Consider the following 14,132-nt stretch of genomic DNA (forward strand, 5'->3'; position numbering starts at 1 on the left):
CTCCTCCTCCCCCTCCTCTGTTTGTTTCTCCCAGCGCAGCCTCCCCTTTCCCACAATGCTTAGCGAACACCACCACCAAGATGGTCGACGCTATGGAGGAATATGAGAAAGAAGCTGGCTGCGTCCCTATTCTCCACCCTGAGGTAAAAACCATTCATCTCAAGGTCTTCCGCCACACACGCAAATAATCGCAAAATGCGTGAACGCAGGTGGCGCGCGTATAATGGAGCGGTTTTGCAGCTGGTTTATGGAAACAGCGATGCCCCCTGCAAAACCACCGGTGGGGGGGAGGGGGGTATCGGCAAGCTAGCGATGCTAAAGTAGCTAACGCTGGTCCCATCCTCTTGCTGCATCACAATTGAGAGATGGACATCCGTCGATGTTAATGGTTATCTTAAAGGAGGTGGTGTCCTATTACTAATATGGAACTAGACTGTAGAATTTGTTACCGTGTGTAACTGAAAATGTCAGACTCATGCCTAATCCTCAGTCATTCGGTGTTAGCTTTGTGAAACCCCTGATGGAACTACATGCTCCAACTGCAGCGATGGTGTCAACTATATGTGCGTATATTTTGATGTACGTTCCGTCTTAAAAGTATCGGTTTTAATAAAATACTTCCTTTTCCTTAACACCACACCGGTTAAATTGAAAATAAGTAGCAAGCCCGAACCAAACAGAGCTAGCCTGCAGCGTTTCCACGGTGATGTGTTGGGATGGTCACTAACGTTTATCTCTCCCCTTTTTTTATTAAGCTCATTTAATTGTCTTATCTAAAAGCCATAAAGTATTATGATTTCCGAGAAAGTACAACTTGTGTTCTTAAAGTTAACGATGTATATTCAACAAAGATGGAGGCATGACAATGTCACTGCGTTGACAGCTAAACATTAAACTGACATGGAAGTTTTTACATTGTTTGTAGCTGTCTATAACAATTTTAGCTAATTTGTATTTCACACCAATCCAGTAACTCTTTTTAAATTTTTATTTTAGAGTACACTCCCTCTTTTGTGCGCTTCTTTAGATTTACTTAGATTTAATTATGTGTATCTTATAAGGAAGTGTGGACATTTAGGGTTGACTTTTGATGCCAAAAATATGACCTAGTCAGCAAATACTCAGATATACATGTTTAATGTCTGTTTTAGGTAGGCACATAAATGTAATTTTCTGCATTTTATGTCTACATTTGTCATCTGGTCAAGGATAGCAATAGTCTCTGTGGCTTCTTTATCTAAAACATACAGGTTAGGTTAATCAACAGTGGCGGTGTAGCCTCCATTTTGCAAGCTGTTGCATAATGACAAAGTATTCTTCTTTATGCAGGTATTGGCCTGTATTTTTGTATCGTCTGGAAACTGTGGAGAAGCATCTCTGCCCTGTCATCCCTTCATCTGCTCCACCTCTGCTCGAGCAAAACCCCTTTAAATAATTTCTGAGAGCTGTAATATATTCCAGTCAGATTTTAGTGCCGTTAAAGGCATTTTCTGCAGTGTTTTTGTTGTCCTTTTTAAGCGTGCTATACTGTGCAACCCTCCCCTGTAGGCTTATTTTTAATTTGCTGGATCATTTATCAACAGTATTGAAATTGCAGCTTCAGGGAGATCTACAATATTATAACGGTCTTTCATCTAGTTATGTATTTTGATCCAAATTTTCCGGCTCTTATCATGCTAAGTTGGACAGCAGCTACTGCACAGTTGATCTATATCAACCTTATGTTAGTTGGATTTATAAGGTCTGTTGATAAGGTGGTATTCTTCTTAGGTATGTTATGAATCTGGTGTTGATTGACTGACCCAGGCTGTTCTTTTCTTAAAGAAAATTCCCCTGGATTTGAAATATAGACAACCCCTTATCATTATAAATGTAATTCCCATCTATTGATCAGTTTTGCTGAATTGTTAATGATTTCCTCTCCAGTTTGTCTGGATGTCATCGAGCAGCCTGAGTGAGAGACCTCGGCATGGATCAGAATACTGATAATTATGAGGTCTAAAACTTTTAAATTACAGATTTCTATATATTTCATTATATGTTGAGTCTAAAATTTTGATTAAAAACTGAATGAGTGCAACTGACTCATTGTAATGTTTTCAAACTATCAATTAGCATTTAGCTAATACAAAAACAAAGCTCGTATTTTGCCTTTTGTACCTGCCCTAGAAAGGCTGCGCTGTTAGCATCTTCATTTGTAGCCGGATGCAACGTGCTGTCTGGAGTGTCACGCTGAGCATTATGAGCGTAGCGTGATTCTACTTTAACGTGTTGAATGTCTAATTGACATCATTTTGAAGCATTTTGCAGATGCTCCAGTTTCATAGATTCTGGATGCTAAAACACAACAAATTAGACACATCTCATTGTATAAGTGGTTGTTTTTATCTTAAATGAGTGGAATAGCAACATATGAACACTGTGGAATGTGCAGTATACGTGTTATTTACTACTTGTTACGGGGAAAAATGTCATCTCAGTCAATACACAAGCAATACACAAGTGTATAGAGCAAATAAACAAGTTATGTATATACTGTAGCTATGTTGCTCCCTCATGTGAGCGGATCGGGATAGTTCCTCAGTTTATTTAAACTCACTAATCGGTGATCACCTCAAAACTCCTGATCGTGTAAAGCCTAGTGCTTTGTGCTGACCCTTGAACGTCAAATGTTCCCTGATAATCAAATTAGCCTCTGGAAATGGTAGATCAGATTATAGCCAACAGCCATCAGGAGGCAGAACACACCAAGGCTAATGATATTGATTAAGCAGAAAGGCTGTTTTATCTAGATGTTGCGATCACATCTCCAAATCCCGAGTCTTCCGTGGTAAAACGCTTTCAGAATCGGCCTTTTGGACATGTTCAGCATTTCACCATGTGACCATCAGCCTCTCAGGGAGTGATGATTTGCCATATGTCTAAGTGGCCGGTTCCAAAGAGGGGAAAACAGGCTGCCGCCTCTGAGCATCTGTGTTTCCTGACTAAAAATCAATCTTGGAATAGATTAAATGCATTTTCTCTGTTACGGGAGTGTGCATCAGAAGGAAAGTGGTGTTCAATTTAGGATCAACCAAAATGCAGCTATCTTAACAGTTATTAAAGTTAAGTGTTAAATCAGTGCAGAAGAGAATGAAAGAGGGGCTACATTGAGTGGTAGAATCAAATTTAAAGGCCAAAAAACACATTTCACAGCTTTCACACTTAAAAATACTGGAACAATGAGAAATAGCCATCTTTTACACCCTCGTTAATATGATTTACATTCATTCGTTTTCTAAATATAGATCTGTCGAGGTGTTTGGGAGCTACACAGATTTGGAACATTTTGAATTTTTAAAAAAAAAAATTAATGTGTATTTTTGGGGAAAAAATGCCATTTCCATTTTTTTGTTTGTTATCTTTCAGCATATAATGTATTTAAGAATGTGAATATTACCCTGTGACCTAGTTAAAATGACATAATTCTTCCTTTACGATCGACAAAACAGGTTTGTTTGTTTGTGTTGGCAGTCATTGTGAGCTCGTTTTCCATGCTGCGCTGCAGGTTAAGCTCACAGCCAACATCAAGAACTGGCAAAGCGTGTTCTGGGTTGTACAGATCGTGCCTTTGTCACTGGGTAATGGGGTTAATTGTGGTTCTCTTGATGTTACTATGGGAGCTAATTGAATGTCAGTAGCCATCTGTACATTTGTGTGAGGGATAGAATCTTCTAGAGTGCCGGTAGCTGAGCCTGTCTGCAGTTTATAGCTACAGGTTTATATATAATAAAGGTGGAAAAACACTGTTGTAATCCATCCAAAAAACTCCCTGACTGGATTTCTTTCTTAACGATTAACACCTTTTCTGTGTTTCAACTCTTGACCAATGTCATATTTAACAGGTCTCTTTTCTCCGCTCCTTTCCAGGAAATCAAACCCCAGAGTCATTACAACCACGGCTACAATGAGATCGTGAGCCGCAAGAGCCATGTGGATGACTACAGCACGTGGGACATCGTCAAAGCCACACAGTGAGTGGACGGTTCGGTTTTCACTAGCGATGGAGCCAATCCGATTGGAAATTTCCGCTCCACAACTTACGTCTGTACTTTAACATTGTTAGCTGAAACGACTCCACAAGAGAATTCTAGCATTGAGCAGCTCTGGGGCTAGCAAACCTTTCCACACAACATGTCGGCTGTGCGTACAAGACAACAACGTGCAATGTTTACAAGTCATTCCCAAGAGGCGCAAGCCCCATCACGATATACGATATCATTAAAAACCACAATACTTAACCAGGGGGTAGAAAAAGGTCATCAGGAATCACTTGGATTTGTTTTTAGGGTCGGATTTGATCTGTTCACTGGATTTCCTGTTTTCTTACTTTCATTTCTGACCTCACACTTACCTCAAATTGCCTTTTGGGATGTAGATGCATACAAACACACATATAGAGAGGAGTTTATTACAGCCTCTATAAAATCAATAATTCTAATATTGATACTAAAGCACACAAACTTATTGAATGAGAATAGTATCAGTGTTAGCATATATCCTGCCTGTGCCAGTCAGATCAGATCAGATCAGGTTGTGTATGCTGAAAACATTTACAGTTTTAGAGAATATTAAGCAATCTGATCACTGAGAAATGGAGATAGTCTGCAACATTAGCCTCATTTTTTTTTTTTTTTTTACATTAATTTTTTTGGTCTTAGCTGAGCAGTTGTAATAATAATAATAATAAATAAACAGAATACCAATAATGTTGTAGTCTGTAATATTATAATCTATTGTAATATACCCTTTACATATCTGTGAACTCTGTAAATACAAACATATAGATTGATATCATAAACATATATCATTGCGTGTACAGTGATCCCTCGTTTATCGCGGGAATTACGTTCCAAAAGTAACACGCGAAAAGTGAAATCCGCGAAGTAGCAACTTTATTTTTTTTAGTTATTTTACAATGCAATACTGAACAGTAGAATGAAACCAAACATCAAAACCTGTTTTAAAGACCAAACTTTGTTTAAAACAATAATTTTAATCTAGTAATACAAGATTGGAAACATTGTCACTCGCGTATTTCCCAGTCCCAGCTGAGCCTCTGCGTCCTGACTCCGCTCCGCTGTAGCGTCTGTTTCTACTGAAGGCGCAGGAGTCTTTCTCCGAGATAAGAACATTGTTATAGGCAGTTGTTGGCGCTCTTTCTTTTTCTGGGCAAGAAGATTTTTATAAACGGATATGCCACCTTCAATTATATTTGAGAACTGCAATGAACGACTCATCAAAGGGTCCCATTCTTGTGCCGTGCGCTGAAGTTCAGTGGCCATTCTCACCATGGTTGCTAAGCGACCAAGCGCAAACGTAAAGTTGGCAGAATGTACAGAAACGAAAACTGTTGACAAGTGAAAAATCAATACAGTACAGCGTCAATATTTCATTTCTAGACAACAGTAAAGCCCCTGAGCCAATCAGGATTCAGAGGCACTGTAAAAAAAAAAAAAAAAAAAAATCCGCGAAGCCGTGAAAGATGAACCGCGATATAGCGAGGGATCACTGTATATATTGTATATACCCATCACAGTTTTATTAGCTACTTAAGAACTTCTGGTTGGATGCTAACTGCATTTCGTTGCCTTGTACTTGTGACATGTGTAATGACAATAAAGTTGAATCTAATCTAATCGAATCTATTGATGATAATAATACACACATGGCCCTCAGAAGGAGAGTCCCCCCCGTATGTGCCTGGTTCTGCTCAAGGTTTATTCCTGTTTTTCCAGCTACTGTTACTTGTTTGGGGGTCAAGCTCTGTGTTTCTGTAAAGCACCCGGAGACGATTATTGTAACGGAATTGGATTGAATAGCGTGTGTGCAGCAGTACGATGGTCAATATACTCCTAAATCCATGGTTCATCTTTACCTTCGCAGGTATGGCATCTTCGAACGCTGCCGAGAGTTGGTGGAGGCAGGCTTTGACGTCCGGCAGCCAGACAAGGAAAACGTAACCCTCCTCCACTGGGCTGCCATCAACAACAGGGTAGACCTGGTCAAGTGAGTCCACGAACGACCCCAAACGGCCTCGTCGAATATCTTACTGTTTAAGCGGTGGTTTTAAAAAGCTGGGGAAAGTTTTAGCATGCGCGCTAAGTGCAAAAAAGTTTTGTTTTTCCACACAAAAACGATTGTTTAACCTGTCTTATTCTGTGTGGGGAAAGGTTTCTGGTTTACTGTTGCTTATTTAGGCCAGTTTTATTCAGCGCCAGTTCAAATTAGTGACTTACTAGTTGCTGAACGGCCACTCCAGAAAATCCAGTTGGTATTCTCAGAACATATTCATCAGTCTTTGTTGTGTGTGCAGGTACTACATATCAAAAGGAGCAATTGTGGACCAGCTGGGAGGGGATCTGAACTCCACGCCACTGCACTGGGCCACCAGGTAACCTACAAACTCTTAGCTCTTTGCATTTAGCAGTTGTTTTTAACAAGGTTCATTTCATCCTGAATTATTGATAGCGTTTACAAAAGGCATCTGCACTGACTGGTTCTCGGGTACAGCAGAGGTCTCCAGGACTTGCTCCTCCTCCTGGCACGCCCCCATTGACCTTTAACCCCTCACCTCCATTTCTAAGCAATCAATCAATCTTTATTTATATAGTGCCTGTCTCATGCTGCTATGGCAGGGAGATGCTATGTTTGTCTGCTCAGGTTTCAGCACAGACAATAAGCTTGTTTGTGTAGTAGAACGGTGAAACACCAGTGTCGAAACCAGGAAACGGATCGTGTCCCGCTGTTGGTCGATGTAACTGCCAATTTTAAGTGTAGATTCGGTCAAATTGAACAGAAGCGGCGTATTAAACTTATTTGTTTTCTCTCATCTCCCAGACAAGGCCATCTATCTATGGTGGTGCAGCTAATGAAATATGGAGCAGACCCGTCTTTGATCGACGGCGAGGGGTGCAGCTGCGTTCATCTCGCCGCCCAGTTTGGCCACACCTCCATTGTGGCCTACCTCATCGCCAAGGGACAGGTGGGCATTAGCAGAGCAGCATTACAGCGGATTATAAGTATCACTTCAAGGGTTTAAAGAGCACATTCAATGTAAACTTGAACTATTTTGTGGCTCTTATCTTTTCCCCCATTGTTCAATGAAATAAAAACAATGGTTGTAGAAGCTTGACTGCCTTCAAAGCGCTCAGACCCATTTCGTCCACTAGGGGGAGCTCTCCTGCTACTTGTTCCTGCTTTAGACCTGCTTTACTCAAACTTCAGAACACCATGGCCCAGTTTAAAATGTGAAAAATCTTTGCTGCCCCCACACCAAAATTAAGTCTTTCCCAATGGTGTGTGGCTTCCCATTCTATCCGTTTTTCTACTCTGTGTGATGCCTCCAGTGCTTTTATGGTTTTCCTTCCAGTCACACATGGTTTCATTGATTTTCTTTGGCTCAGATGCTCTCTGTTTAATTTTTAAAAAGTCTCAAGGCTTGGATGAATAAAGTCTGTGTTGATTTTCTAGATGGCGATGCAGGTTCTGCAGGTTTTTTTTTTGTTTGTTTGTTTTTTGCGCCTTAGAGCATAATTCACAGACAGGTTGCAGGTTGATGCTTCATTTTACCCTCTCTTACTAATGTGAGCGGTCAACAAATAAGGTGACCCCATCTTGTTAACTTTAGTTATCAGTAGAATAATAATGTCATTAATCTTTTGCAGCAATTAAAAACATAAATAAGCAAGGATTTAAAGCATATTTAAGCAGGCTTCTCACCGTCCATTGCAGTACCATGGCGGTCCACCAGGGGTTCCACCAGGAAATCACTACTTTTCCTATAGTTCTCTTATCGTATGTTTTTCTCTTCTAGGATGTCGACATGATGGATCAGAATGGCATGACTCCTCTGATGTGGGCAGCTTACAGGACACACAGGTGTGTGTGCTTGTAATTTGTTTGACTGAACATAAATATGCTCATTTAGCTTCAGATTTATGAGGAAACGGTGTTTGTTCCTGACTGCAGGAAAAGTCTGACAATTGGTGCAGGTGTTCTTTAATTCTACAAGCTAGGGCATGTTTCTGCTGACTAACACAAATGTTCACATGCGCAGACACACACACACCCCACCTCACAACATTTATCTTATAACAGAAAGACAAGTCCTAGGATTGCTGCTGTGCCTCTTGAATATTTCACTTGAAGCAGTTTGCAGAGCTAAGTTCTATTTAACTTTTTATGAGGAGGTTTAAATCAACTGGATCATCTCCAAAGGGTAGCATGAAAAGGGACTTGGTTAAATGTAATTACTCATAATGACAGGCCGCTTTTAAAGACAGCGTGAAGCTCTCAAATCACAGTAAATCATAGTTATTTAAGTTTGAGTGGGTCATTTCTCATCTGTAAACGCAATCTGTCCCTGCTAATGCGCGCTGGTTTCGCAGTAATGTGACGATCATGCCGACGCGGCACTGATGATCGGAACACAGGAGGTTGCAGATTTAACAGCTGTGTGTTTAACGAGAATATTCAAGTCAGTACAAAAAAATTTGGGCACCAAAATGTCAGCAAGTGAGATCCAGTGTTTTGTTTTGTTTTCCATCTGCTGCGGTTTCTTCCCGCAATCCAAAAACATGCACATTAGGATGAGTGGAAACTGCAGATTGTCCCGAGGGTGGGGGTGAATGTGTCGGTTTAAGCACATCGAATATGTTTACAGTAGTTACATATAATGGACGCCTTTGAGATATCTGAAGATGTCACTGTTGTTGGAAGAAAATAAAACATAAATGAACTCTAATTATACTTGCTGTTTTGTGTCATAGCTACTGAGGTCTGTTCATTTCTTACGTGATAAAGACTGAAGGTCCTTTTAGACTGGCAGTGTGCTTTGCCTTGACTTAATCTTCCTGTCTGCGACAGCGTGGACCCCACCCGCCTTCTACTGACCTTCAACGTGTCCGTCAACCTGGGTGACAAATATCACAAGAACACGGCGCTTCACTGGGCTGTGCTGGCCGGCAACACCACGGTCATCAGTCTGCTGTTGGACGCCAATGCCAACGTTGATGCGCAGAACATTAAGGTAGCCGCCTTCCCATGGCTTCAGTAAGCGGGTGGACTCTAGGCAATAAAAGGCGTGGCTTTGGGAATTCTGGAATTGTAGCTCTGAATGCTTTGATGGGTTTTCTTCAGGGCGAGACACCGCTGGATCTCGCGAAACAAAGGAAGAACGTCTGGATGATCAATCACTTACAGGAAGCACGACAGGCCAAAGGCTATGACAGCCCATCATATCTGAAAAGACTAAAGATGGACAAGGTACAGAATAGAACTCGGGCTAGGAGGGCAGCATCGTTTTCCGGACGCACACTCACAATTAGTGTTCTTGAGGTCTCTCTGAGGACTGAGGCTGTATTCACAGCTCCACACCATTTGGTTTCAGTTGACATAAACCTGTTCTGACAAGCCCAGCCTGCTCTGCGGCCAACTCTGACCCCGTGGCAAAGTCGTAGCATGTCTGGTGTTGTTTACGCTCCACTCAAAAACCGTGAGCTCTGTTGGCTCTGTTCCAAGTGTTCACACAGTTTGACAGGAAGTGTGTAGTATAAATCACATACAAAATGTCCATCTCATGATATTTGTCTGGTTTTGTTTATATTATACAAACCTTATATATTATACATATATATATAATACAATTTTAATTTTGACTGAATCAGCAAAAAAGTGTACTCTAATAAGGCAGAATCATATTGGCTTTGTCTTTTCCCACCCCTTCTCACGTTATCTCCTGTATTTTGGTTTTCCTCCCGATTCCCTCCCGTCGCTGCAGGAGTTCAGACAGAAAGTGATGCTCGGCACTCCTTTTGTGGTCATCTGGTTGGTGGGCTTCATTGCTGATTTGGACATTGACTCCTGGCTAATCAAGGGCCTCATGTACGCTGGCATGTGGATCACAGTGCAGTTCCTCTCCAAGTATGTCCCAATTTTCTGCAAGGGTCACTTGCTATACATTAAAGCCATATTTGAGTAAAAAAAACAACTCTAAAGCTTTGTGACCAGGTAGAGATGTTTTCAGGTGCGGATTTCTTGCTGCATTGACACACTTGTATGTTCAAACCTGCGTTTGCCTCTCTGCAGGGCTTTCTTTGACCACTCCATGCACAGCGCTCTCCCACTGGGCATCTACCTGGCCACCAAGTTTTGGATGTACACCACCTGGTTCTACTGGTTCTGGAATGATATCCTTTGATATATATTTTTTTTTTTTACTGTACAGGTTTGTGCATTTCTAGTCGATGAATAAGGAACTTTATTACGAGTTTTAAGTTTACAGGGTCGAATTGACTGATTGTTTTTTGTGAAAAAAGGACTTTTTATTGTTCTCCAGTAACTGTGAAGAGAACTAGATGCAGTGACGCTCATCCCAGTGTGCTAAGATTATAGTCTGACTTCAGTCCCTGTTCGGTAAGGGGGTATGGCTTCCAGCAGCTTATAGGTGAAACAGAAAAAGCAGCAACACGACTTCAGTGAGCCTCTGTTAAGTGTTTTTCTCGTTTCGTGGTTCATGGAACTTTTCTGTTCTGGAGCTGCTAATTGCAGGAGGTGACATTCCTGTTTGTGGAAGCCATTTCAGTTCATGCTTCAATGCTCTTCTCATGTGGTTGGGCGAAAAATGTCTTTGATCTCTGGATTTTGAAAAGGCAAACTGTCCTCTGCCCCCCTCCCTCCACATGCAAATATTGCGTTTTTGTAAAGTTAATGGGTGCAGTCATTCCTCCTGCCATAGGTGGATGTTACCTGTTCTCTGTGCTGGGGTTTGCAAGTAGATTTGCACTGGATAATTAGTCACGTTTTGATTGCTTGAGATGAGAAGTTGCTCTTTTCATCTTTTCTCTGCTGCCCATCAGCAGTAAGAAGCATCCCTATTGTTGTGGAACTGCTCTAAATCTTGTCCTGTAGCCTTACATATATGATTATTTACAGGAAACTGTGGTTACACTATGTTCCTTTTCCAACGTTTCATGCGATTTCATGTTATTTTCAAAATTCAAGACCTGGATAGTTTGGATAGATAACAGAAGAAAGAGATTTGGTGTCATTTTTTAATGTCCCTGGTGCAGTTTTATCACCTTACACTTATCACAGATGGCTCTTTCCTACATTTACAAGACATTTTTAGGCCTTTTGCCAAAGCACCACTTATGAAAGGCTTTTTTATAATCTTTCCAATCTTGTATGTATGTTTGAACCCACTGCTAATGTCCTCCTTTGTGTTTCACAGCTTGTAATGTCAAAGAGAGGAATGGCTCAGTTCTCCTTTCAGAGAACGATTCTGCTTAGTTACATAAATGGAGGCCCAGCATGGGTTGCTGGAATTCCACCTTTTGAGCAATTGCAGTTTTTGTGAACATTTGTTGAACTTGGATTTAAGTACCTGAATATAAATATTTAATTTTTGTCGGCTAAATGGGTCCAACATCTGGTTTAAAGAATCCAGTGGTCCGAATAACTACAAAACCAGACATTCCCATTTAATTTCAACTTTTCCTGTTTTTGTGGTTAATTTTTTTTTGTCAGAATGCTTTTAGAATCAAGAAAGAAATCTGATCATTACTAATAGTATTCCCATATTGGCTTGTGTCGTCGATGTTCACCTCCAATATTTGTTTTACCAGTTGAGATTTTATCGACCATTATCATTGTAACAGTTTTCCCTCTTTCTGTCTGTTTATCCTCCATGTGGGTGGATTTAGATCAAGTTGAGCTGGCGAGCATATTTTTCCATTTTAGGCTCTGCTCCTGAATGCATCACCAGCAGGAAGCTTCTGAAAGTAGCTGAATGATGTCAGAAAGACATAAAAAACACAGCAGACTTCTCAGCTGAGCACCGTTTCCAGCCTCTTACCACCATTAGCTGATGTCTGTGCTGATGGAATTTTAATTTAATTTTAGGATCTTTAGATACTTCAGCGTTAATGAGAGTTGGAGACCATCATCAGCTTTGAATCCCAGCATTGATGAGCGCCTTCATCTCTGCATTTATCAAACCTCTGAGATACTGAAGTGGTTTCACAATCGATTAGTCAGGATAATGTCATTTCCATATAGATAAACCATAAAGACACATGCTTTCCCGATAGTTTAACACTTCATTCATTGAAGTCATTCTTTTAACGCGATGCCCAGGCTGTGTGTGTCCAAGCTGCTCTGTGTATCTTGGCTTCTTTCCCAGGAGATTCAGCTGACACGCGCATACCTACACGCTGCGCACAGTATAGATTTTACCAGGAGGCCTCGGGGAGCTGCTGTCATCCGACAGGACGTTTGAGTTTGAGATTGGAAAGCGGTAAAGGGTTTTGTCTGTGTAAATTCTCAGTCATCCAGGTCATTGTATCCAAGGTAGTTTTCTCTGTCAACTGGACTGGGTTTCTTCTCTTGAAGACGTTTCGCCTTCTATCCAGAAGGCTTCTTCAGTTCTGAACTGAAGAAGCCGTTTCGCCTTCTATCCAGAAGGCTTCTTCAGTTCTGAACTGAAGAAGCCTTCTGGATAGAAGGCGAAACGTCTTCAAGAGAAGAAACCCAGTCCAGTTGACAGAGAAAACTACCTTAGGTAAAGGGTTTTATTCAGCTAGTTATGATATCGGTGATATGAGGGGTTTCAGGGGCCATCTCTTGGGTCTGTGGGTCCCTCTGTGTGTACAGTTTAGTCAGAGCTTTTATTTAAAGGAACCTAATCACAGGGTCACTTGAAAATGAGTTCTGCATTCCTTAACCCAGCTGCACATCTGCCTTTTGCCACCGTCCACCTGCCCTTCCTGATAAACTCCCTGGCCCTGTTCTACAACTTCGGCAAGTCCTGGAAATCTGACCCGGGGATCATCAAAGCGTCCGAGGAGCAGAAGAAAAAGGTATAAGCAAAATGCAAAATAGACCTATTAGGGTTTTACACAGATTGATCTAATTTCCTCTTCTTGTATTCTAAAAACCGTTCATTCATGAAGTTGATGATTTGGCCTGCTGCCACTCGTCTCTGCTTTCAGCCTCAGTATCCATCATTATCATCCTTTCACAGAGAACAACAGGGGCTCTCATTCTTATCCTGTCATCAGTGAGCAACTAAATTTACTCTACATTGTTAGCACTGCTTCAAAGCTTTCCTTTTCCCAGAGAGGATCTACTTCCACCTCTTGTTCCCTCTGAGAGAGCCGGGACTGTGGGACTAAACGGGACCGTGATGTTTATTTGGGTTGTGTAGAGATCCAAGTATTGCACCGATGAAATCAAATAATTATGGCTGACTTCTTTTTTTCTTTTTCTTTTTTTAACCCCCAAACTAAAAACCACCGGGTTCGGTGAAACTGTCAATTTCAGAGGAGCTTTTGTTTGGGTTTATTGAATCGTTCAGGCCTCCAGTGTGATCATTCAGCCGGAAATCCCAACCGCCTTTTACATCGTCTGTAGATCTTTTGTTACTCTGCCAAACAAACCACAAGGAATACGTCTAGTTTATCCAAAATCCTCTTTTTGTATCTTGTTTCAGACCATTGTGGAGCTGGCAGAGACGGGGAGTCTAGATCTGAGCATATTCTGCAGCACCTGCTTGGTAAACTACACAGACACTGATACAAACGCTGGATATTAGCAACAGTGAGGCAACGTTTCTTTGCTTTTTATGACCCACGCAGATACGGAAACCCATCAGGTCCAAACACTGCGCTGTGTGCAACCGCTGCATCGCCAAGTTTGACCACCACTGTCCCTGGGTGGGCAACTGCGTTGGTATGAGCCTTTTATTCCCCGCACTTCAATTAGAATAAATAATTACAGTGGGACCTCTACTTACGAAATTAATTGGTTCCGGAAATTGTTTCGTAACCTTAAAATTACGTAAGTAGAGACGCGTTTTCCATGTAAATGCCCTAATCCGTAAAAAAAATTCGAAAATAATTTTTTTATAAATCATAAAATACCGCACAATAAATGTAGGAATTCAGTGCAAGGCTTCTCCAGGAACGAAATGAACTTAATAACAGGCTAATCTTACATTAGCCGTCATTACTAGCAACAAACGTTAACACTTGTGGAAACACCGCTTCGTTTGTATGGACAAAAACCTCTCTTCTCCATCACTTTCCTGGGGT

The 14,132-nt window shown here is 41.2% G+C and overlaps 1 protein-coding gene across 1 annotated transcript in view; it reads left to right on the forward strand.

Moving 5' to 3' along the window:
- zdhhc17 (zDHHC palmitoyltransferase 17) overlaps positions 1–14,132 on the forward strand; it is an 18,185-nt gene continuing 4,053 nt past the window's right edge. Inside the window, exons 1-13 of the mRNA XM_029825276.1 lie at positions 1–143; positions 3,910–4,013; positions 5,926–6,048; positions 6,356–6,433; positions 6,880–7,024; positions 7,856–7,920; positions 8,908–9,070; positions 9,181–9,306; positions 9,821–9,963; positions 10,129–10,229; positions 12,775–12,899; positions 13,532–13,594; positions 13,677–13,770. Coding sequence (XP_029681136.1) covers positions 81–143; positions 3,910–4,013; positions 5,926–6,048; positions 6,356–6,433; positions 6,880–7,024; positions 7,856–7,920; positions 8,908–9,070; positions 9,181–9,306; positions 9,821–9,963; positions 10,129–10,229; positions 12,775–12,899; positions 13,532–13,594; positions 13,677–13,770 — 1,393 coding nt within the window. The 5' untranslated portion in view covers positions 1–80. The remainder of the gene's footprint in view (positions 144–3,909; positions 4,014–5,925; positions 6,049–6,355; positions 6,434–6,879; positions 7,025–7,855; positions 7,921–8,907; positions 9,071–9,180; positions 9,307–9,820; positions 9,964–10,128; positions 10,230–12,774; positions 12,900–13,531; positions 13,595–13,676; positions 13,771–14,132) is intronic.

This window comes from Takifugu rubripes, chromosome 18 (genome assembly GCF_901000725.2).
Source record: "Takifugu rubripes chromosome 18, fTakRub1.2, whole genome shotgun sequence".
In the NCBI taxonomy this organism is placed as follows: domain Eukaryota; kingdom Metazoa; phylum Chordata; class Actinopteri; order Tetraodontiformes; family Tetraodontidae; genus Takifugu; species Takifugu rubripes.